This window comes from Sinohyriopsis cumingii, unplaced genomic scaffold (genome assembly GCF_028554795.1).
Source record: "Sinohyriopsis cumingii isolate HCF-2022 unplaced genomic scaffold, ASM2855479v2 utg000066l, whole genome shotgun sequence".
Taxonomy (NCBI): Eukaryota; Metazoa; Mollusca; class Bivalvia; order Unionida; family Unionidae; genus Sinohyriopsis; species Sinohyriopsis cumingii.
Genome location: NW_028315866.1, coordinates 1070631 through 1095140, shown reverse-complemented (window position 1 = coordinate 1095140; position 24510 = coordinate 1070631). Strand labels below are relative to the sequence as shown.

The 24510-nt window shown below is 32.5% G+C and overlaps 1 protein-coding gene across 1 annotated transcript; it reads right to left on the bottom strand.

Annotated features, from left to right (window-relative positions):
* Positions 1 to 1251: 1251 nt before the first annotated feature.
* On the bottom strand, positions 1252 to 24082 carry LOC149774965 (uncharacterized). The gene is made up of 9 exons (XM_089944619.1): positions 23973 to 24082; positions 22199 to 22214; positions 17883 to 17946; positions 15007 to 15074; positions 12853 to 12913; positions 7622 to 7698; positions 5612 to 5647; positions 3903 to 4052; positions 1252 to 1437 (listed from the first exon to the last, which is right to left on the bottom strand). The coding sequence occupies exons 1-9, from the start codon at positions 24018 to 24020 to the stop codon at positions 1421 to 1423; spliced, it is 537 nt and encodes a 178-aa protein (XP_089800745.1). The 5' UTR covers positions 24021 to 24082; the 3' UTR covers positions 1252 to 1420.
* Positions 24083 to 24510: the final 428 nt, after the last annotated feature.

Here is a 24510-nt window from a genome sequence, read left to right as displayed (position 1 = left end):
AACCTGCTATCTATTCTATGTAAGCACAAAATATGAAACCGAGTTAAATTTCATACAGAATGATGTATTTCATATTGTTCTTTTTGAAATGGTAAATTTGTGCAGTGGTTTTTTCAAATTCCGGTTTTTTTCCATAAGCCATGTCTTGGACGAGTGAGCCCTATACACACGTTGCACCAAGTTATAAAACTATAAAAAATCTTCTTCAATAATCATGTTCATTTGAAACGTCTGATATTTGAAGAGACTGAGATTGATGCTGATGTTCCAAGTTTATTGATTCAAGAGTATTTGGTAACATTAGGCACTTCTCGCTGATCAAAACAAATTTGCAACCGAAAACAAAAGCTGCTACTTTCTGTGAACTCTTGCTGTGATTAGTGAGTGATTTGACTCTGCTGTCCGGAGTTTAAGACGTGTTAGTAATCAGACTTATTATGAGCTCAGGGCCCGGATCAGACTTATTATAACATTGGCAATGGAAGCAGGCTTGTTAAAGCTCAGGACCCGATTCAGTTTGTTTCAAATAGGCACTCGAATGAAGCCTACTATAATCTCTGGACCCGAATAGGGCATGTTATAACCTCATGGCCCCGATCGGGCATCATATGAACGCATGGCCCGAATCGGGAATGACTCGAGTTGGGAATAATATAACCTCATGGACCGAAGCAAACTTTTAATACCATTTTCAGACTTGCTATAACATCAGAGCCCAAATCAGGTTTCTTAAAACTTAACAGACCGAATACAACTTGTTACAGCCCCCTGACCTGATTCAGGTTTATTATATCCTTGGTGCTCAAATCTTGATTGTTACAGCTTCGAAGCTCGTATCAGATTTGTTTTAACGTCAGGGCTTGAACGAGACTTATTATAAGTTTTAACGTCAGGGCTTGAACGAGACTTATTATAACCTCATGGCCCGTACGTACACGTTCCTTTAATTTTACTTCAGTTGTCTTTATCTTCGAATTCATCATCGGTGGGTGCTAGCATAATATCTAATATTATATTAATGTTAATAGAATAAGATTATAAATATCTGGTGCTTCCAGTTGCTCAAGTAATTATCTTTCAAACGTTTACTTTTTATGCTATTACTGCGACATCAAATTATATTCCCTACGTATATTGTCTTTGAGGAGTAGGAAAGCAAAGCAAATGTTTGAAAGTGCAAGCCTGGACAAAGAGACTTCCAACAGCCTCAGTAAGAAATGGCACGCTGTCATAGAAGAAATAAAATTAAAGTCATATGTTTAGATATTTATTGTCCATACAAATTACATGTTGAACACGCAGTGGTCTATACGTTCATTACTATGTCGTATATTTATCAGTATGACATTTTCAGGCATATTGATGCGTTGGTCGGTTAGGTGACAATACCTTCATTCCGATATCATCGCCCGTTCTCCAATTATGTTTTGATTTCTTCTGAAAATAAGATAAAGAAAATGTCATATTCGATCCATCATCAAAAATCAAAGAGCATCGATATTTATCATTGTTAATCCAGTGAGTTCGTTTTCAATCTGTTAGGTCTGAAGGAACCTTTTTATTAACATATAATGTTGAATGCTGAAAATTATAACAATGTGACCAGGGTATTGACATTATTCGTATGATGCATAATTGTTTTCAATGTTAGCTTGACTGAAGTGCTTTTCGATAATGTACCACCAAAGTCGTTTAGTTATTAAAGATTTAGGTTTATGTAAATAATTTAAGATTACCTTATTACCATTTTTGTTATTTTATATACCTTATAAACAGAATTTTAAAATCTTGTATTTATATTGAATGGTTACTTTTAATTGGAAGATTTTCCATTGTTTTCTGCAGCTTTGCTATTTTGTACCTTTGCAATTTTACGACATAAATTTTACTCGGCACTATAGAGCCATGATTGTGCTGATCTGCCCTAAACTATTTTCATACATGTTAATATGTGACTAAAATGTACTACAATGTACTACTACAATCAGCGGTAATTACTAGTGGAGGTTCTTGATAAAGTAATTTATATGTCGTCCGATGATGTAAAATAATAATCAATATTTTCATGTTTAGTAATCTTGAGTTTCATTTGCTGTTGGTTATGTAACAATGTAGATTTGTATAGCAAAGAGACGTTTTCACAAGTACCACGAAAGCTATTATGCTGCTTAAATTCAACTACAGTATGTATGACCCTAACGGATATACGGACTGTCTGATGCATACAATAAACCAAAAAATGGATTAGTGAATGTCAGATATTTGCAATTCCATAAATGATTAGAAGTAGCTGATTATGATACGAGCTATGTGTGGTAGTATTTTAACACAGTATTTTAAAGAATGGCGGCCACTTATTGACTGGAAATTATTATAACAATACGGTAACTTTTCAAAAGACGCTGTTGTTTTAATGAATTCAACGCTGTAGCAAGCTTGAACCGAAAACCATTTTAATTTTAGCATTGTCAAAGCACTTGCATTATTGGATGCTAACTTGTAGGTCTCATATGGATGACTTTGTATAGCGCGCACATACAAGGGCATTGTTCTCTAAACCGAGACCGGCAGCATACGATTTTTATAGAATTAAAATTTTCTTCTTGGAGAATGCGGTCATTGGATATTAGCGTCCTTTGCAGATCTGAACATAAAAGTTACGGTATACGTTCAAACATTAAAATGACTCTCTATGGGAACTGAATGAATCTTTTGTATTCTATAGCGACAGACAAACTCAGGTAAAATGAACCAAATAAAAAACACAACAACTCCATCGTCAATTTAATTAGAAAACGTTTTCGTAATTTTAGAAATAATTATCTGCTGTGAATGCTTTAAGTGATTTTACTGATTTTTATTAGTCACTCTGAATTTAAGCAACGGCTATCTCATGATAGCTTTAAAAAATACTGTGTGTTTTGAGCGCCGCTATTAATAAAGCTTGTCCCGAAATAAATCTATGTCAAAAGTTCCAGCACAAATATTATTGCTTAAGAATTCTTTACGTTTAAAAGTGGAAATATATAATTGCAATAATCTTAGGTGAGGGAAAAACAATATATTGACGCAAATACGCGAGGAAACATCTTTTTTTAATAAGTGATAATATATCGACTAGGAACCTATGTACTAATCCCATATTATCACCCTTTCCCAAGGTAATGCTGCAACAGGAGTAAAATGTCATTAACCTTAGGGTATGCGATAAAAAGTCACATCGGAATCAATATTCTTATTTTACACTTTCACGATGTTCAGAGGAAACTTGGATTCCTTTTCGGAAAATGTGATCGTTTTAATATTATAACCGCTTGCCAAACTGAAATAATTTCTTGATAGCTTTAAAACGGCAATGGAGAGAAAAGTATGGCTTTTTTGAGTTTTCGAGGGAAACTGCTGTTGACTGTAAATACACATTATACAAGTAAATCTTAGTTTAGGTTACATGAAAGTAATTATTAATGAGCTATGAAACCAGCCTAACTGTGGTTGTATACAAAATGCAGTTGTTAGATAGAAGTATGTATGAGTAAACGTGCGCAACAGAAGGCTTCTACCTTAAACCATCTTAATTGTATCGCTATGGAAGCACAATTACTACTGAATGTTAACTGCAAGAGCTCACTGGGGTGAAGTTTTATAGCGGGAACCTACAATGGCTACATTTACACACAGAAAACGACATACATCGTTCTTAAAATATAAGCGTAACGTTTGATGCAGATGAGGCAAGCGGCAGGTAATTATTAAAATGTTAGGAATCATTTGCACTATTTACAGAATAATAAAGCACTTCGGTCAACAGTGACTCCCAGCTATGACAAACCGTAAGCAACGTTTCAAATCGGTTTTATGTTCAACTCTTTATGTTGAGAAGGGAAGACAAGAAAACGAGTTACCTTCTTTACCAGCTTCTCGTTTCTTTCTTACATCATTGACAATGACGCTGTGGAGAATATGGTCATATGTGTTTTTGGCGGTGTCGATCAGACTCTGTGCCTCCTGTTTCACATTAAGGAGAATGGAGAGCAGGCTGCTCCTGGACATACCTCCAAATTACAGAAAACAGATTAAATAGTTGCGGATTTGTGTGAGTGAGTGCGTGCATGTGACAAACCCCTCATTCCACATCATGTTATCGTACATGCTACATTTTCACTGCAGTCGTTGTAGTATCCGTTTGCAGAATATTAGTTTTCTCGGCTACTTGCTTTCAATCCGCTCTATTCCCACCCCCAGTCCACTGAAAAATGCCCTTCTGATTCTCTTAATAGTACTACAATATATGAAGCTTGTCCCGAGTTATTGAAGAAAAAAGTTAGTAATGCGGATAATGAAATCAAGACTACAAATATACCCGATCGAAGGTGAATATTCATTTTTTCATTAATCTCTCTCTCTCTCTCTCTCTCTCTCTCTCTCTCTCTCTCTCTCTCTATATATATATATATATATATATATATATATATATATATATATATATATATATATATATATATATATATAATATTAAATCCTAAAAAGATAAGGTAAACATTTATTATATTAACTGCATTTTTTATACGTTCAAGACTATTTCATAAAGCTTCTTACTTGAGTTCATATACAAGATCTAACCGTAAACCCCTCCAGAAAACAAGTTCCCCCATCCCCAATCCTCCATAGCAGCACCCGACTAATTACTTATATTTTTAAAAATAATTCCATGAATGAGATCTTTAATGTCTTTTGATCACAAGCATACAGGCTGCTTTCCAACCCGATGCTCTCTTTGTCGACGCAACCACAAGTCCAAAGGCCGTTACTCAAAGATTAAAATGCTGAAGCATTAGGCATCATATCTAACCATTCATATACTCGTCCTTTCATCACAAATGCACGTGTTAAATTTAAATTTGCATCAGGTTCTTAAGGTCGCTCTTGAACAAGAGAGTCGCATTAAGTACCTTGTATTAGACAGACATGTGCCATGATTATGTATTATATTCTATATCATGTAAAATTTGACCATAGTATGTATTGCTGTATAGAATTTAAGTGCACGTGATTAAATGAAACAGAGATGTTAAAGATTTACTATTGTTTCCCGATTTATAAACGTTTAGATAAATTAAAAAACACGAGTCACATATCAACAAATGGAAAGTTTCCAGGTAGTAGATCACTGTCGTTCTTATGTGATATTTTTAATAGTTACCAAAATGATTGAACAATTTAGTTATATGTAGAAACTAATTTGTTGTTGCAATTACAGAGTAGTATAAAAATGTCGTTCACCTTGGCAAAGAGACTTTGTGCCCGGGTTTCTGCCCTTTATCTGCTACGTGCCTGCATTACGTAATAAAAGTACTAAAAAACTAAAAATTAGGAGTCATTCTGTGGCCAGTAACTCATAATGAGAATCCCCTTTACAACATATATTTCTTAAAAACATTTCAGAACTAAATGTATTGCGTCATGGGAATATTTCTAAAAATAATTTAAGATTTTGCAGCAAGGTGATAAGATTTAGGCAAAGAATAACATTATAGGTCGACGATGCACTGGTTTTGTTATCGTGTTCAGCAATAAAATCGAAGGAAAAGAAAGTGGAAATATATTTACTTACTCCAGTAGTTTGCTGGATGAGGTTCCCAGTTTGCTCCTAAAATATAGTTAAAGGAAAACAATATCACTGTAGATCTTTTATAATTAATTAATGTATCACTCCTTCGAAGCTTTTCTGGGATAGATTTTGATAGAAAAGACACATGGTGTTCCGATTGCATTGACTCTATCCGTGATGTTTTCTCAGTCTCCACTGACTGAAGATCTACTGTTTAAAATCGATAAGAGTACGTATTAGAAATGATGATACGGTTGAGGTCATTGCATTACCTAATTTTCAACGTCATTTGTCAATGAAAAGACTTGAAAGTTGAATGTCATGAACGATAATAGAAGTTGTGACAAAGATGACAAATTAATAAACGTTATGCGCTGGCCTTTTGACATACACATAACATGTGAATATTACATTCTTCAATGACATCTGGTAAGTTTTGTATGGTCTAATTATTAATATTGCATTTCTAATATCTATTAATTCCTGCCGTCTTGAATCAGTAGTGATTTCCAGGAAACAAGTATGCGTGTTGGTTGTATAGCAGCCACATATCCATATGTTCCTCCTATGTGCCTTGCAAACATTTTGCTTCAACCGAAGATAAGCAAAAACCTAAAGCAGAAAACATCGAAAATGTTTCTAAATTATACTATTTTGATGCGAGAAATATCAGTTTCTTTCATGTGGTCGTGAATGTTTTCCATCCAGATTTTAGAATTTGGGTGAATAAAGACAATGTACCAAAACAATGTACGCACGTATGTTATGTATATTTAATTCGCTTTATTTGTAAGTTTTATTTAATTTTATTTCATTACATCCTTTTGTAAATTGAGTTCATATCTGCTTGACCGAAATTGAATTTTTATTTTATTCAATGTAAACAACTAATACACAGCTAAATATTTGTCTATGTTTATTGGTTTAAAATCCGTATTATTATTAATAGAAGTAAATTTGTTTATTTGCGTCAAGGTTTTGGAATCTCCTGAGTGAAATTTACTGGTTATTGGTTTTATTTTGAAAACATTAGGATCATTCTAGGTTATTTTCCATTAGGTATTATTTTATTATTATAGAAAATGCTATTTGTGACCTGAGGTCAAGGAGAGAATTATATACATTTTAACTGAGAGGATTTGGTCATTCGTGCTTTAACATCTATCACTTTCAAGTTGTTTTATGTTGTGTTCAGTTGGCACGAATTTTATTTCTTCAAATTATTAAGTTCAAGTGATTATTTTTTCTGGAAATGCAAGTGTGCTCTTTTAAAATTCTTGGATACAGATATTCACTGGAATTTATAGTGAATTTAAGCCTGGAGTTCTATTACTGTGATTCAAAAAAGACTGTTGGCATATCAACACAGTATGAGCTATAACATACACGTCATCGCCTTCAGTTCTTGAATTTATTCTGGACTTTAATGAATTTTATTTAGGACTTTAAATTACATGGACTTGTGTCTGTAATTGTTGGATTATTTGGGGGTTTGATACGCAATACCTAAGTTATTTGTTTCCTCATTTTTACTTTGCATCCCAGGGAAATAAATTATTTGTTAAAATTTACATAGGTTGTTGTCTCTTACTCTTTCTTTGTGTTTTGTGGTGTTTTGTATACTTTTTGACGTAATTAGTAGTTATAAAGGGATATATATATATATATATATATATATATATATATATATGTATATAGATGTACGATAAAGTGTAATTATTTCACGCATAAGTGTCTCTTCTGGACATCAAATTATTCCAATTCCTGTACGTCTCACCGAATAATTTATTCAATGTGTTTATGCTTATTGTTGAAAAAAGTACTCTTTGTCTGGAATAATGTGCGTGTATTGTGGTTTTATAATTGTCAGAAATCAGCTAACGGATGAGTTTTGATGAGATTGTATTCAATCGCGACAAGGGAAAGGCGAATTAGAATAAAAACGGTTTGCATTTTTATAATACAAAAGAAAAGGATGATGAGCAAGTATATCTTGAAGTATTATTACAGTACCTGTAGCAACCGCAGGAGCAAACGTCGTGGTCATTATCCACTCGCAGTAGCATTCTTGACAACCTCTCCAATTGATTCTGAAGAATTTAGACATATACGACAATATATACTTTTGCATAACATAATAATGTTTGCGTACATATATTCATACATAAGTCGCGTTGAAGGAGTTTCATCTGTGTATGTGATATCAAGCAAACATTCCTGCATTTGAAATGAAGTAGTTCCACCTACATATCAATTAAACTCGTTTAAACCTATTTAACTGGTCTATTTTAGCAAATATTGTTGGCGCAAAAGTCCTCCCAACATTATATAAAGTCATCCCCCAAAGAGACATATTTATACTGTAACTTACATATAACAAGAACAAACCAGCATTATCTATGATAAACATAAAAAAAGAAAAATGTAAAGACAATTTGGGAATACACAAAACAATACATTTAATTTTGGTTCAGATTAAAAAAGAACAACACTAAACCAAGGATATGAAAGACCAACAACCACAGGAGGTATGGTTAAATACATGTATACACTTATGCAGGTTTGCTTTGTACGTGTTATACACGATAAACAACTATGAACTGAGAAAGATAACGACAAACCTAAAGTCCAAAACGAAACATGTAGAAGTTATGCTGACTTTAGTTTCATTATACCTTTATACAAAATGCGAGACTTCAAAATGTCGTGTAAAACAGTTAAAGTTTGGCAGCAACGGGTAGGAGGAATGCTATATTAAATGAATACATTAAGCCCATTCAAAATCTGTAAATTGACATCATAAATTATGGAATAGCTAAAATCGTAGTTTCGTTTACTCTTTTTCATTAAAATTAATACAGTTCAGTTATGTATTATTTTGTACATATCATCAACGATAGTTTATTATTAAGATTGTTTTCAAGAAATGTTTACACGCCTGAATATAATCTGCATGCGATATGTTTTAAACAAAACTTACATCTAAAAGCACAAGAATAAAACTGTATAGTTGTTTAATGAGTTTGAACTTTTTAGTAATATTAATAGTATCTTTGACATATGAAAGAAGTGATTTCATTAAATGTCTATATATTTTCATTGAGCATTCGTATATAAATTACATAATCAATAAAGATTGCCTTGCATAATTCAAAGGCAGAGAGTATAGTCAGGACTTTAATGAGTTTTCGTTCAATATGGCACATTACATGAGGACTGTAGTAAGCTTTTGTTCAATATGGCACATTATAGTGAGGACTTTAATGAGTTTTCGTTCAATATGGCACATTACAATCAGGTCTTTAATAAGTTTTGTTCAATATGGCACATTATAGTTAGAACTTTAATGAGTTTTTTGTTCAACATGGCACATTATAGTCAGGTCTTTAATGAGTTTTTGTTCAATATGACACATTATAGTGAGGACTTTAATGAGTTTTCGTTAAATATGGCACATTATAGTGAGGACTTTAATGAGTTTTTTGTTCAATATGGCACATTATAGTCAGGTCTTTAATGAGCTTTTGTGCAATATGGCACATTATAGTCAGGACTTTAATGAGTTGTTGTGCAATATGTGCAATTGACGAGCACGTATTTTAGTATTTTAGAGAAATTTAACAACATCTTCATATAAGGATCAATTATTCTTTGAAATTTCATTAGCACTTTACAAAATATTTCGATTTTTGTATGCAGGGTCTTCATTAATTTTTCTTAATAACACTTTTTGTTATTGATATTGAACTTCTTTAACATGGTCTTTATGATTCGTAATAATATTAGTGTTATTTTATTTTCTCCTGTAATCACTAGAATCTTGTTTTCATGAGACTGCGAAATTAATTTCTTAGAAATCTTATTAGTACTCTCATTTTTACGGTTTGAGTGTAGGTTTTTCTGGGGATCACGTTTATTTGAGCCGCAAACAGGCATGATTGTCATGGTTTTTAACGTTTCCTCTTGGTGAGATCGTTCATTGCATGTGTTTTGCTGATATTGTCATTACACTGGGTTCCTAAACTGAAGTAAACTCCTCGATGTCTTCAAAACGGTAATTTCGAGAGATCGATGCTCTTGCGGGCGGTTTAAGGGAAAAAGTATGTCGACTATGGATACTTACTGAGTAAATAAAAATTGATTTTAGGTCGCATAAAATACATATTTTGACTGAAAACCAGACTATGTGTTGTGGTATATTAAATACCGTATACTTGAAATCTAATAATTACCATAAAATATTAACTTAAATTTTTGGAAGAAGTTGACGTATCGCTAAATTTTACTCAACAGTAGTTTTACCGCAGTAGCCGCACAGGTAAAAAAAAAGTCGATCTAAGTGATTCAGTTGGTTCTGATTTTAATAGTGGGAATTATACAAAGCATTTGACTTAAAATGAGTCTCGCAGGATATCATTTTCATGTTTCACTCTTGATTATATCGTTCGTAGGCTGTAAGTGTGTTTGCCGAGCTTACTACAAAAGTATGGTAATTTTCCAAACATAGACTAACGGTCCACGGAAGGTGAATTAGTTGTCTGTGCCCTACAGCAACATATACATACATTTGAAAGAGACATATATAAAATATCCACAACACATCTACCACCCATTTCACCTTTCACATATGGGGAAACTTGTTTGCAATCGTAGGAATAACTTGTTTGTTGAGCACATTTTAGATGGTAAATATTTATAGTCACGGCGGAATTTAAGAAAAGGTGTACCGGAAAAGTGGTGTGAAGTGCATTGTCTAAGGCCATACAAAATATCTAAAGGATGAATCCAGCCATTTTCTTTAACATTGCGTCTTAAAATCGAGCACAAATAATAATTGTTCACGTCATTCACCATTCGTGCAGATATTGTGCAAGATGTAAACATACCGGTCAAAGAAAATGACTGGATTCATCCTTTAGTTATTTTGTATGGCCTTAAAAATAAAACACTATAAAACATTGTGTATAATAAAAGTACCCTAATTTATGTGCTGTATATAGATATATCATTTAGAAATATATAATTGTATGTACGGCTTTCTTGTCTCAATATTGTTATTAAAAATTAGTTTTATTAGACATTAATGCAGTTATACATGTATATATTTATGCGGGACGTGCCATATACGGATACAAAGTTTACATAAATAATTGTTAGTTATTCTTAAGTCTATGATTCATTCGAAAAAATAATTCTTAGTATGCGAGTTATTTTTGGCAAAAGATCGTTTCCATACGGCGGTGAAATAGCACAATAAACAACATAAATTGTAATTTTTGTCTGTTGGTGTTTTGATTTTGTGCGTTTTCTCTATTGTTCAAATAATGGACGATCTTTTCCTTTCAAAAACATTCTTGCAATTATAGTTTTGGTTGGTCGAGTCGCAAATATATTAGTTTCAAAGTAAAGGTATGCTTTTTCTCTGTAATCTTCTTAAAAGAAACTAATATCTATGTTGAAATAATCAATGTTTTATGTCTTTTTGACAATAAGTATGACGGGGAACAATTTTGGTTTCATCCTTTTCTGCATATGGCAAATACTCGTTCTTTACCTTTGCCCTATAAACTCTGTGCTTGATAGTATTACAGCAAATAATTCGCAAGCTCGTGATTTAAAGTAAACTTTTGTGATAAATCATAACCGCGGGTTTAACGGTATCGAACTTATCTACTAACTATTGATAAATATGTAAATCAAGCAGGATGTCAGTTGTATTAACTACATTTGTCTATAGGAAACGTATTCATCTTTCCCCACACTGCTCTTTAGAAAGTCGCGAACATGGTATTTTGTTTTACAAAAACGAACAAAATTATGTGACACCCTAATAATCCACTATATAAATTCATATATCTCTACAACAATGGGCCAAGCTTCAAGGCAATACGATTAAAGTTAACAACTCGAGGAGAATTTTAATGTTGCAAACTGAGAACTTTATGGTGGATAGGTCACGTTACAATATTTGTATGTCACAGTAGAGGAATTTGAGGTAGGTTTAAGGTGGGTAGAGGGGAATCAATCCAACTTATATTTTTGTAAAATATGTTAAAGATTTTTATTGAAAAAGAGAAAATTGGTAATTATTAGTTTATTATCACTTGCGGCTCTCCATATACTCTCTACAGATGTATGTTAATGATTCAAAGAAAAATATGAGGAGAATATGTCTCAACTTTATTGTCCTTAAAATAGCATACCAGTCCTGACCTACCCTAAAGCCGCATTTGTTTTTGACTTTTGATTCATAGCAATGAAAGGTTAAAGGGATGGACTGATCAATATTAGCGGTGCAATATACAAGTTGTGCACCAATATTTACTTTTATTTATATGATCATTAATAATTTTGCCAGCTTTCATTAAATTAGAGCTGACTGTTCTTGAGGTGTTTCAGAGAGAGAGAGAGAGAGAGAGAGATGGGGGGGGGGAGTGAGTTTACACAAATCATCATACTATAGCGATCATAGTTAAAAACCATAGGTCAAAAGAAAAATAAAACGATCACAAAATGTAGATATGTGATTATATTACGCATATGATATTTCTTGAAATGCAACCGTTGTGTGTGTATGTGTGTGCATGTTTGGGATTGTTAACGTAGCTTTAAAATTTTTTTAGTCATATCTTTACGATGTCTGCAGCCTGGCAGTTTAAAGTGATGTCTAGCAATGGGTCTACATGAGGTAGACTTGTAGGATCATACCCCACCTAGTCACAGTTTCCTGAGACAAGGCGGAACAGTCATAACACTAACCTCTTAATGCTAGGTGTCAAGCGAGGATCTAGTACCATTTTTATATCTTTGGTATGACTCGGCCGGGGTTCGAACTCGTGAGCTCCCTCATCCGTGATGGTAGCTCTAACCAGTTTGGCCATACGACTGTTGCGATTTAAATTTATGCGATAAGGAAAATGTTTGTTAGGATCAAATATTTAGCTAAAATACGTTTACTGCTTTGTAAGAATAGCGATAGTGCACCGAGGCACAACTCTGTGCAGCTGTTGGTTTCCATAAGTGTAGCATACGGATGTTGCATTCAGTTTTGTTACCAGAATGAGTCCTAAATCGTTTTGAAACAGATACAGATTGGCTCATCCGAGTTTAAATTGATGTTACCTCACAACATATAATTGTCATAAGGCCAGTTATATAATGGTCTGTTTATTTATTTATTTTGCAACCTTAAAAACTTTCAAACAATCTTAAACGTCAGTAATTTTATTGATCAATATACTCACCTGAAATTATGATAGTAGTTGTAGTCACATGTCGGGCAAGCTGGGTTGGGGCACGCAGGCACTAAATCAATAAATGCATAAACAAAGTGATTTGTAAGTCCAGAAGATGCTAAACATTTATTAAGTAATAAAACCCCATATTGCATGCTTTCTTTACTTGGTGTGAATGGAACAGCCAAATTAATAAAATAATTTGTTTAATTATCACCGGGTGAATTTTAAAAGTTTAGATGCTTCGTAATTACTTTTGAAACCTATTTATAGTGTCCGGTTCCATCACATTCCTGAAATTAAAACCGTAATGTATGTCTTTACGCTGTAAAGTTATCTACTTTTAGATTTTGTCTAAGTATGTCTTCAGGTTGTTTGTTGTTCTTAAGACATTGGTATACGTGCTAGATCTCACTAGCACTTAGCCCAACTGCCTTTGATTCTAAATTTGCATTGAATTCTAGGAGTTTCATAACATCTCAGTAATTTATATAATAATAATAATAATAATAATAATAATATATTAAATTCAGGCAACGAATGCATTTCATCACTAATTGCATTATATATGAATGAACTAATTACACGTGACTTTTGAACCTTGGATGTACATGTTTTTAAAATTAAGTCTAATTACTAAAGGCTTTATTTTTTTTTTATAAGTGAAGTATCTATCCTTAGCCTTTTCCAGTTATATACTCTAGAATGGCACAAACTTAAATTTATTAAATTTACTTAGATTTATGAAATAATCTTCTGTTAGTGAAAGGAAATTTATTTGACCTATGGGATGCAAGAATTTATACAAACATGCAAATTAAACAAAATGGCCATATCAAGATACATCTGTGCATAACCACTTATATTTATTGAAAGTGTGTCTGTGTCTTCAAATATATTTTATACGCGTTCCAATTTTAAAGATATGAGTTATTTGCATGCAATTTGTTTTCTTAATTCATTTAAAGATTTCTCCTGGAATCCTTACGGAAAAAATAATTTACCACTTACATGATCCAGTTAGTGTCCAGTCACTTTTATTTCTCGGAGCTTAGTTCAAATGAAACATAGTATCTTTCACAACAGCCAGAGACAAAATACAAAACATGATAGTATCGGGCACAAAGTGTTCCAGTGCTGGACATTTTCTATTTCTCCTATCAGAACTGAAGCATTATTTGTGCCATTCCGCATCTAATCACTGCTCAAGATAATGGTTGCTACCATGTAAAAAGGTGATTATTTGTAATCCCTATAAATGCACATCTGCTTTGGAAAAGAAACAATAAAGAAAGGAAAAACGATTGAAGGCTTATCCATTGCTTGTTCATTGCAAAACATTGCACGAAATTCATTTACGATAAATTGAAAACTATGTTTCCCGGGAGGACGATGATGAATAAGTTAACTTGCGTCTCGTCATTTAATTAAAAGACAATAAATATGTTAGGAGAAATTAAAATTCTTGTTCAAGGAGAAGGGCCCTACAAACGGAGTGGATTATCTGAGTATAGATTTAGCTGAGTATTATGGCGTAAATTATGTCATTTTATAGCTTATTAGCATTCTAGGGTTATTTAAATTCTCTCTTTCTCTCTCTCTCTCTCTCTCTCTCTCTCTCTCTCTCTCTCTCTATATATATATATATATATATATATATATATATATATATATATATAATAGATCCTTTCAAACGTTGGTGATCTCAAGTCATTTTAATGAGACCTTAGGTAATTTACAGCTCCATCTCCGTCGTGTTCATTTCTGATTAATGCTCTAGAAATTTGATTTATATATATTATTTGAGATGGGACGCAAAACGAGGTTGAAACTCGATAAAGCAAAACTTCCTACGTGCCTAAAAATGTTTCTTGTTAACTATTATCATAAGTCTAAAACCTAGCGAATTTTTATATTTTATTCTACTTGTTGTTACTATTGAACAATTCCTTCTTTGACAATATCATTTACAAAATAAATAAATCTGGAATAATGTATTTGCATTGCGGTGAAATGATTGTCAATAATATGGTACCCGATGAGCGTCGTGATGGCATTATATTCAATGTGGTCAAGACTAAGATGAATTATTATAATGCTATTGGTTTTTATAACATAGAAGAAATACTATGATCAGTGTATCTCTAAGTGTTTTTCAAGTACCTGCAGCCGACGATGCAACAGAGGTCTCCCACTCACAGTAACATTCCTGGCAGCCTCTCCAATCGTACCTGAATAGTTTGTATATATATATATATATATATATATATATATATATATATATATATATATATATATATATATATACAATAATATAAAATAATATCATCCTCTTTACATGCATACATACATACGTTTTACTAAATGACACTTCAGCTATGCATGTGATATCAGGTGAATATTTCAGTTTTTAGGATAAAGTATTACAAGCTGCCTATATATCAAGCATGTTAATATATATTTCGTTTGTCCATCAAATGACAGAAAGAAGGAAACGATAGCACGGTAACACACAAAGACTAATTTTCACTTATATTAAGAATGAAAAATCGCAAAAATGAAGCAAGGATAAGAAGATAGACCAGTGACTACCAGAAGTGTGTTCAATATGCTCACAAGCAGACAAAATAATTAAGTCTTGTATTTCGTAAGCAAAATTAATTGAAGAAAGAGAATACCAAGCTTAAAATGAAAGAGCAAATGCACTGTACCTGACATTAATAATTCAACATTATCAAATGCGAGAGTTCAAAATCTAGTGTAAAGTAGTGCACATTTGGAAGTAACGGGTAGTAAGAATACTACAGTAAATGTACATAAGAAGCCAATTAAATTACTGTTAATTAACATTATAGAGTAACGAAAATGGTCTGTTTAGTATCATTTCTTAAAACAACAATTTTAAAGTATTCATTTATTTCAATCTTAAATTCAATTAACTGACTTGCGATATAATTTTGAGTCAAAAATCAAATGAGCGAAGATTTAAGTCATCACAATAGATTCATACTAACAGCATGTATAACAAAGACTTTCTCATCATCGATTGAATAATTGGAAAACACACGTACAGTCCGAAAAACATCATGTCGTTTGAATGGTTCCATAACCTTACATGAATATGTGGAACAGTTTATACCTAGATACACATATCGTGAAGCAATTTTGTGTTATTTCCAGGTCTATATTTCACTCACAATAATTATTCCTAATTGACATGTTATCTTTGACATTGCAAAATCATTTCGATATGTCTGCCAAACAGCGCAAACTATATGCCGCTCAAGTAACCAAAACAACTAAAACATATTACAAACATCCCCGCCAAGAACAACAGCAAAGAAAACAGCAAAGAACAGAAATGAGAATATAAATTTTATTTGTCGCTTTTGTTTTGTTCAAATCAAGAATATACTTAAACTATTAGTCATAGATAATTCTTGTATTGACATTTGTGATAGTCCAGTCCAAGTTGTTGGTTCAAAAGTATCTGTCTCCAAGTCGATCGAAATCGTCTTAAGATGACAGATCGCACGCAGCATTGCATAATTTAGTCAGAGTCTATTTAGAAAAGTAATTTTCCTTTGAATGACTTTTTGTCCAGCATGTATGCGACCGATCGCGAAATACTGGTCAATTTAGTCGCATATTCAAATATAATATATGGTCTGGATGAATACGTTATGTATATTTGTTAATGTGTATTAGAACCAACTGATTTCTTTTAAATGTTTTGCTATGCATGTGACAAATACATCTGCTTTACCTTTATTGTACGAATTCTTGGAATGAGTGGAACACACACAGCAAAAGAATTGTTGTATTCGCAAGCTCGTGCTTACAGTATATTTTGTTGGATTAAACAAATAACATGATGTTTATCGGTATTGAAGTCGTGCCAATTGTATTAACTACAATCGTCCATCGTCTGGCATTCATCTGCCTTTTCCAACTTCATAAATACATGGAGGAGAAACATGGTACAAAAAAAACAAAACAATATAAACATTTAACTCGCCACTAATGAACCACGCACGTTTAATATACATAACGAACATTAAAATGAACTGGATTTTATCCACTATAGGTGAAAATGAATGTATAAGAAAAATGAATTAAAAAACGAATTTAATGACATATAAGTGATTGAAATATTTGTATGTTGCTGCAGCATAATTTGGGTTCGGGTGATAACTGCGATTGAATCTAATCCATGTTTTCAGTAAAAATGTTTAAAAATCTTAAGTAAAAAACAGCTAGAAGTAGCTCACTTTTAGTTGATCCATCCCCCTTGTTTCATTGTATATTAAACAGCGGTGCGTTCGGAATTGAAAACGAGGGGGAACCAACATCGTCCTACTTAACTAGCATATCACTCTTGGCTTGTTAAAAGGTCCTAACTTGTCGACGGGACTTGAAGCGGGTAGACTTATAACGATTCATTCTTTAATACACGTTTCTCTATATATTTTATTGAGAGAGAGAGAGAGAGAGAGAGAGAGAGAGAGAGATGTTAACCCAGTCTGATATACTGATATAGTGGGTCCCGGTAATAGAAAATGGTAAGTGGAAATCAGTTGCAAATTCTGGATTATCCATGTTTTATTTCAAATAACAGTAGAAAGAACATTTCGAAACATGATAGTTCAGGAAAGAGAACAACTGCGAGTGGTATGTACTTAACAAGTAAATAGTTTGTTACGGGAAATGCTCAGACTAATAGGGCGTTTCTGTAATCGTGCATGAGATACCTTTTGTACGGGTGCATTATAGATTAAATCGGCATGTTTGTGAATTTCGAGAAAGCTCAGAATAGGGAAGTTACATTCAGTTTTATTAATGGAAAGTTGCATAAATCATTATCAAGAGGCTAAAGATCGGTTTATCCAAATTGAAAATCCTATGATCATAATATATTTAAATCGTAGGGCCTGTTACATAATGTTATATGTATTTATTTGTTTCGTAAATTGTTCCAAGTTTAACTCAATGATTGATCTTAGTTCAAATCAAGGTACTTTATTATTCAATATACTCACCTGTATCTTTGATACTGTCCGTAGGCACATGATGGGCACACTAAATAAGGACACGCAGTACTAGCTAAAATTGAAAATGTAATAACTACATAAACAAAAAGTGATTTGTGTGCCTTTAGCATACATAATTTTATTATAAGCGATCTAAGTCTGACATTTTGCGCTTTGTTTGTTTGCTTTGAATGAAACAGCCCTATGTGTAAAATAATTTGCTTTATCATCAATGAGTGATTTCTAATACTTAAGGTGATCTGTAGTTAGTTTCCTAAATACATATTTAGAAAGTATGCCTGTCCGTCATGAAAGGTATAATTGTAAGTCAGAATCATTAGAATTAGAGCTTTCACCAAGTGTTCCGTCAGTTGTTTCTTACAGCATTAACAAACATACTATAGGTCCCCAGCACTTTACACAACCGCCTTTTAATTGCAATTTGCTATGCGTTCAAAACGATGTTAATGATTTATATAATAATTAAGATGTATAGTGCATACTTTAAACGATGAAAGAGAGCTGTTTTTAATTTTGTTACGTATGGATTTATTGATACCTTCCACCCATTTCAATGAACTAATTATACATGTCGTTTAAACCTTTCGCTGCATATTGTAGTACAGCATAATTCTAAAATCTTAACTATAAAATATCTCTGTAAATCACTCCTAACCTTTCCCATTCTGTATAACGTCTCTATCAATATATATATATATATATATATATATATATATATATATATATATATATATATATATATATATATATATATATATATATATATACGCAGAACTGTACATGAAGAAACAAAATAACAAGACCACTTCAGAGACAAGCTCAAATATCAACTAGTCAAATACTATTATTGCAATATCTATAAATAATCTATATCAAGATAATAACGATTAATGTACAAAAAGGTCACAAGTAAACGCTAATACTCGTACACTTGGATTATTCCTCTGAAAAATGAACATAATGAAATGGAAAGAAAAAGGCAAATAATGAAAATAAAGCAATTTCTTTAATATTACAGGAAATTGCTTGACGTTTGTTGATTATAAATTGAAAATATGTTGTCAGTAATGACCTAGGTGACTTAACTGGCTGTGTTCAATCCCATATCATTTAATTTAATGACAATATAATATAATTAAAGCAACCAAAAGGTTCACTTAGTGGCTGAGAAAGGGACTGGGTAGGGCGGCTTTGATTAACACAGATTGTGGACGTCGTTTACGTTTGTCATTAGGTTATGCCCAAACATTATAGGAATATTGAAATTCTTCTACAGAGATTCAAATAATGTTGAGGGTTCCTGCTTCACCTGTGTTCAGTATGTACTTGCTATCAGTTTCTATTGTACTATTGCCGCTATATATTCAGCACAAAAATGCAATCACTGGAGGTTCATTTTCTATATCCCCTTTTCGAAAGGCCTCTTAATAATGTCTAGATGTGCCCGGTCGATTTCTTTAATTTTGACAACCTCCTCCACCATTTCTGGTAATTTGTCATTGCCGGGTCCTGTGTTGTATAAAAAAAATGTTTCTGGCAATGGTACGATGACCCTGTTCCGTGAAGTTGGATTATTTAAATCAACTATAGATTTGATGCCATTCTGTCAATACCGCTTTTATTTAGCTTGAATGTAAAAGACCCCCACATATACCGTGAGTTTTATTTGATAAAATTTAACATTGCACTATATAAGGGGCGAGTACGACAGGCAAATACATAGATGTCAATGTGATCGTTATGTCGACCTTCCTCCACGTTGTTCCAATCAGTTCCTGCATAACTGTTCATCTCCTAATACTTTATATGTATATATTTATTCGTCTGCCACGAAACAAATAATATCACCCACCCACAACCACCACACCATTCTTCTATAGTAAATCAATGTCTGTACATGAGTAAAACTTTCCATTATTCGAAAATGTTGATGGTATTAGCAAGAGGAAATCAGACACATATTCTCTTTATATGGATTATAAGAGTTATAATTCACATGGCTAATAGAAGAGTTTCTTCCTATCCGTAAATTAAATTGTGCCATGTCATGAAAGTAATTGCTCCAAAATATGACAAATGTAAGTGGTTTTGGTGAGATAATAGGGACTTGTTCATCTACAACTCCGCATGTCTCTGTAACCTGCTATTACAGCTCCGGAAAGTTGGTATAAACGTTTGATTGCCAAGAACAGATGTGACTTTTCACTGCAACTTTTGTGCAGTGGTTTGATCCAAAGAATTGTGCATATATACATGAGGTATATAATGGACAGTGAGGTTTTCATTTCATCACATTTTGCAGGATAAGGATTTCTTACCGCATGGCCAGACAATATAAGCAGGAACAATACATTGCCATGTTCTTATAGAGATTCTGATCTCTAGATTCGGGTTTAAATATTCCACACTAGCGAAAGAGATTGATTAATCTTTTCATCCCTTACGTTGAAACGGTGCTAAATTAAACATCGTTTGTAATAGGTGTGTATATTGTTACGTCTCAAAGTAATAGATAAGAGTGAAAACGAATAAGTTGTGTAAAATTCAACAAAATGTGTATTTCTCTAGGATACAAAGTGAAAAATCAAAACTAACTTACAATATATTTAATGAAGTACAAAATAGTCCAAAAAGTTGTATAACAAGACCAAAAGTATCGAGTATACCAAATGAGTTCCAGTTATGTTGCGAAGGAAGTACATTGCATTGTGTTGATCTTCCAATTATATCTGGACTAGTTTGGTAGAATCGAAAATATCTATAAATAAATTCATAGAAATCCCAAAATAGTTACGTAGTCCAGAAGCATTCCTCGAAATTTCAACGAATAATTTAAATAAATCCTTTCAAATAATAACTGAACATAGCTAAATGACTCCACTAAGACAAATAGTTAAGATAAGAATAGCTAATACTCAGGTAAACATCCATTATATAAAACTAACACGCAATTTCGGAACCAATATGACAGTCGATAACTCATTTCCAAGTAATTCTAGCTTGTCAACAGGTAACCAAGCATAAATTAGGTCACATGGTTTTCATATCGGAAATCACATGACCTGAACTCAGATCCCATCGAACTTATCAACAAGATTTCTTTTACACTTTCACTGTCAAAAGGCCACGAAAACAGGTTTTCTCTAATTAAAGGAAAAATCTCTATCTTGAAGCTATACAATGTGTTTAAAAATGTCATTTACAGTCTATACTCATACAAATAATACGCAAAATATAGATATACATAACGAAATACAAATATTTTCTGATAAGGTCCTAAGTCCTTAGAGAAGAAGGTTACATATAAATTTTAAAATTCCAAGATAAAATTTACTGCAGACAAGATTACAGTTTTCACGGCGATTACATTAGTCCTTTTATAGTGTTAATGCTGCTGGTGTTTTCTGTCACATGTTTACCTACTCCCTACAGGATAGATAAATTATAAGAAATTCGTCAGATCGTTAATACGTTATAGAATTAGTGACGTTATCTGCATCGTCAATTAGGTTACTAAAGAGGAAAAGGCTAATTCAGTGTGGCTTTCTCGCATGACTAACTACATCGCATATCACTACATCCCATATATATATATATATATATATATATATATATATATATATATATATATATATATATATATATATATATATATATATATAGTAGTATCAATTTATATATGTATATAGTTAAGACTCCATGGTTACAAACTTAGTTGTTTTAAATTTAACAAAAGGATTTAGTTATCAAAGTCATAAATGGACACGTGAGAGGATAAAAAGTATTACGATGTGTATCCAGAATAATCGTGTAAAATGTTATGAAGTCAAAACTAAAAGTGTACTTGTCCTCCAAGAATCATGACGTTGTCAAGATGGCGTGGTCCAGAACTTCTTTGAATAATTTACAACATTTACAGAAAAATATAATAGTCCAAATAATGAAAACGTTATATTTCGACTGATCAGTCCAAGCAAACGTTTTTACCCTTGAATAATATCCAAGTACACAACAACAAAAACACGTCGGGAGACTTACAACATGAACAAAAGAAATAAAAATAACTGAAAAATCGGAATTGAATCTGATTGTTCAGTTAACTCCTTAAATAACCTAATATTACGACTTTTATTTCACAACATACCACATCTATCTTTTTATGACACCTTTATTTGTTTTATTTCACTTAACTTCAAACACTTTAGGGCAGTAGTTACAGTTTCTGTAAGATAGGTCTGAACATTTTATAGTTTGCTGGTAAAACTAAATTAAATAGAACAAAAGATACATTACAATAATCTTACCTTCACTGCATCTGACCTGAAAAATAATTTGAGAATATAAATTTGAGTTGTACGTTTCCTTACCATTTTCTCTTTCAAATGTTTTTGTAAAAACAAATAGAAAGAAATTGCTGTTTTGTATATGGTACACACACTTAAGTAAAGATATTTCATACGCATTATCTCTATTGGAAATGAAAAATATATCCACGTGTTTATATATGCAAAGCAACCTGACGAAATATAAGAGTCTCAGTCATAAATTTGAATATTGAGGCACACGAACTAATTTTATACTCTAGTAACAAAACTCAAAATTATATTGAATATAATTATTAATCTCCTTTATTCCTGTGTTATGACTATAAACTTATTATGTTCATTAAGTCCGTAATATTTTAGTCAGTTCATCCATTGGAAACCTAGTACAGGTTGGCTACGATGCCGGCAGTGTATGAGGTCTTATTATTCTGCGGTACATATATAGTATAGCGGGGTGACTGTCAATTAACCCATCGCGTGACAGAAAGGTCATTGGTCCACTCACCTAAATGTCCTATGACTCCTATGACTGGAAATATGTTTTGAGGTATATAAGCACTCTTGTTTTTTGATTGCCGTTTCCTATAAATCAGTCCTTTTCCTGTTAGTTTAACCTAGCCCGGCAATAAACAGTAACACAAAGTAGCGTTGATACAGTTTTCAGGTCGCCAAAACAAATCATCCAAACAAGTTTCGCTGTTTACCTGATTGCATTTACGTGATTTTCTGAGTCGACTAAAGGGGTTGCTGAGGAGCCCAAATGGTTACATGTGTATATTGTACTATATGACATATGCAGTTTCAAATCTCTATAACTGCAGCAATTCTCATCAAATTCCACAAACTCACAAGTTGCGTGTTAATCACTATTAGTTTTGAAGGAGAAAAACACAGATTCTAGAGAAATATTGATGTCAATTAGCGGACGGAGCATCTAGGTTTATCTGAGTGGTCACTTATTATGTGTAGCTATATCCCCTATGTAATTCTGTTATAGTACATTTGAGGTTGATATGACAAACAAAATTAATTCTACTATAGCCATTTTAATTTCAGGAAAAAGGGCCTGACTTTACACATTTGTATACTATTGTGTGGCATGTTCATCGGCTACTTTAAATTCTTTAATCGGATAAGTGCAGCGGAGTTGATTTGAACATATTATTTTAAAAGAATAATTTGGTTGTAATCAACGAATTTAAATATTACTTTTGGATACTAATGTTATGTAAATAGCAAAGCGTAAATGAAAAATGGATATTATTAGATGAACACATAACTTGATTTAAGAAAGACAAAAATCTACTATTGATTAAAAGAAGCCAAATTTGGAACACAATCCATTCCCCACTTCATTATCAATACAATGATTTACAATAAATACAAAGGATAGGGAGACGATGTGATCAGGATCATAAGATATGATGTGTGCAATGGATATTGCAGGTGCTTTGGATATTTGAGTAATTTCATTTGTACAAATACATATTTATTTTATTATCCAAGATCTGGGACTCAATGCATAATTAGGTAATTATGTTTTGATTAGTATCATAATAAGATTCTAAATTTTAATTAGAATGTGAATACATGAATACAGCGAATGCATTTTACATGTCCACAATTTGGTTAAAAAATCTAGTGATTGAATCAGTTCTTTGCCTTTGAAATGCGCTTTCTTTTTCTATTTTTATGCTGAATAATTTTCAGTAGCAAACAAATGTACATGTACATAGACATCTCTTTTACCTACCGTGAAGAAGACGAAACAAGTGAAGAGCAGGTAACCTAGAAGACCCATGATTTCAGACTTCGATATAATCGCTCACGCTGTCTCGATCTTTATACTTGGCGAGATTTTGTTTAATCGTTTTTATGCTAGTGCGGCTGAAGGCCGTAAACACCCGTTGGGTGTTCCTCTTCTATAGTAGTATAAATTGTAAGATTACATTATTAGCTAGAAAGGAACCTAAATTTGTATTATTGTATTATCATCATCTGGGTCTAAGGAGGGGAAATGAAATTAAAATAGTTACAGATCCTCGAATTTTAATTTGTTACTGTGCATCACAGAGTCCACCAAAACATACTCTGGTTGTGGGTGGCGTAATAGTCACAATAACAAATGCATGAGAAGTTACGTTTTTCCTCAGATAATATCAGCCACATCTACCAACCCTTGTTTTGTTACAGTGAATTTATGTACATTAACGTAAATATTGATTCTTTGCACGCTGAATAAACTGTAAATATTTGTACTGGTGTATGCTTGTCTGCTTTCTATACTTGTA

Excerpts from the sequence above, each read along its gene's own strand:
- LOC149774965 (XM_089944619.1), bottom strand. The coding sequence starts at position 24,020 with ATGGGTCTTCTAGGTTACCTGCTCTTCACTTGTTTCGTCTTCTTCACG. Across the intron at positions 12,914-15,006 it reads TGTTGCATCGTCGGCTGCAG|TGCCTGCGTGCCCCAACCCA; the intron begins GTACTTGAAAAA and ends TTATTGATTTAG. Across the intron at positions 5,648-7,621 it reads TGCTCCTGCGGTTGCTACAG|GAGCAAACTGGGAACCTCAT; the intron begins GTACTGTAATAA and ends ACTATATTTTAG.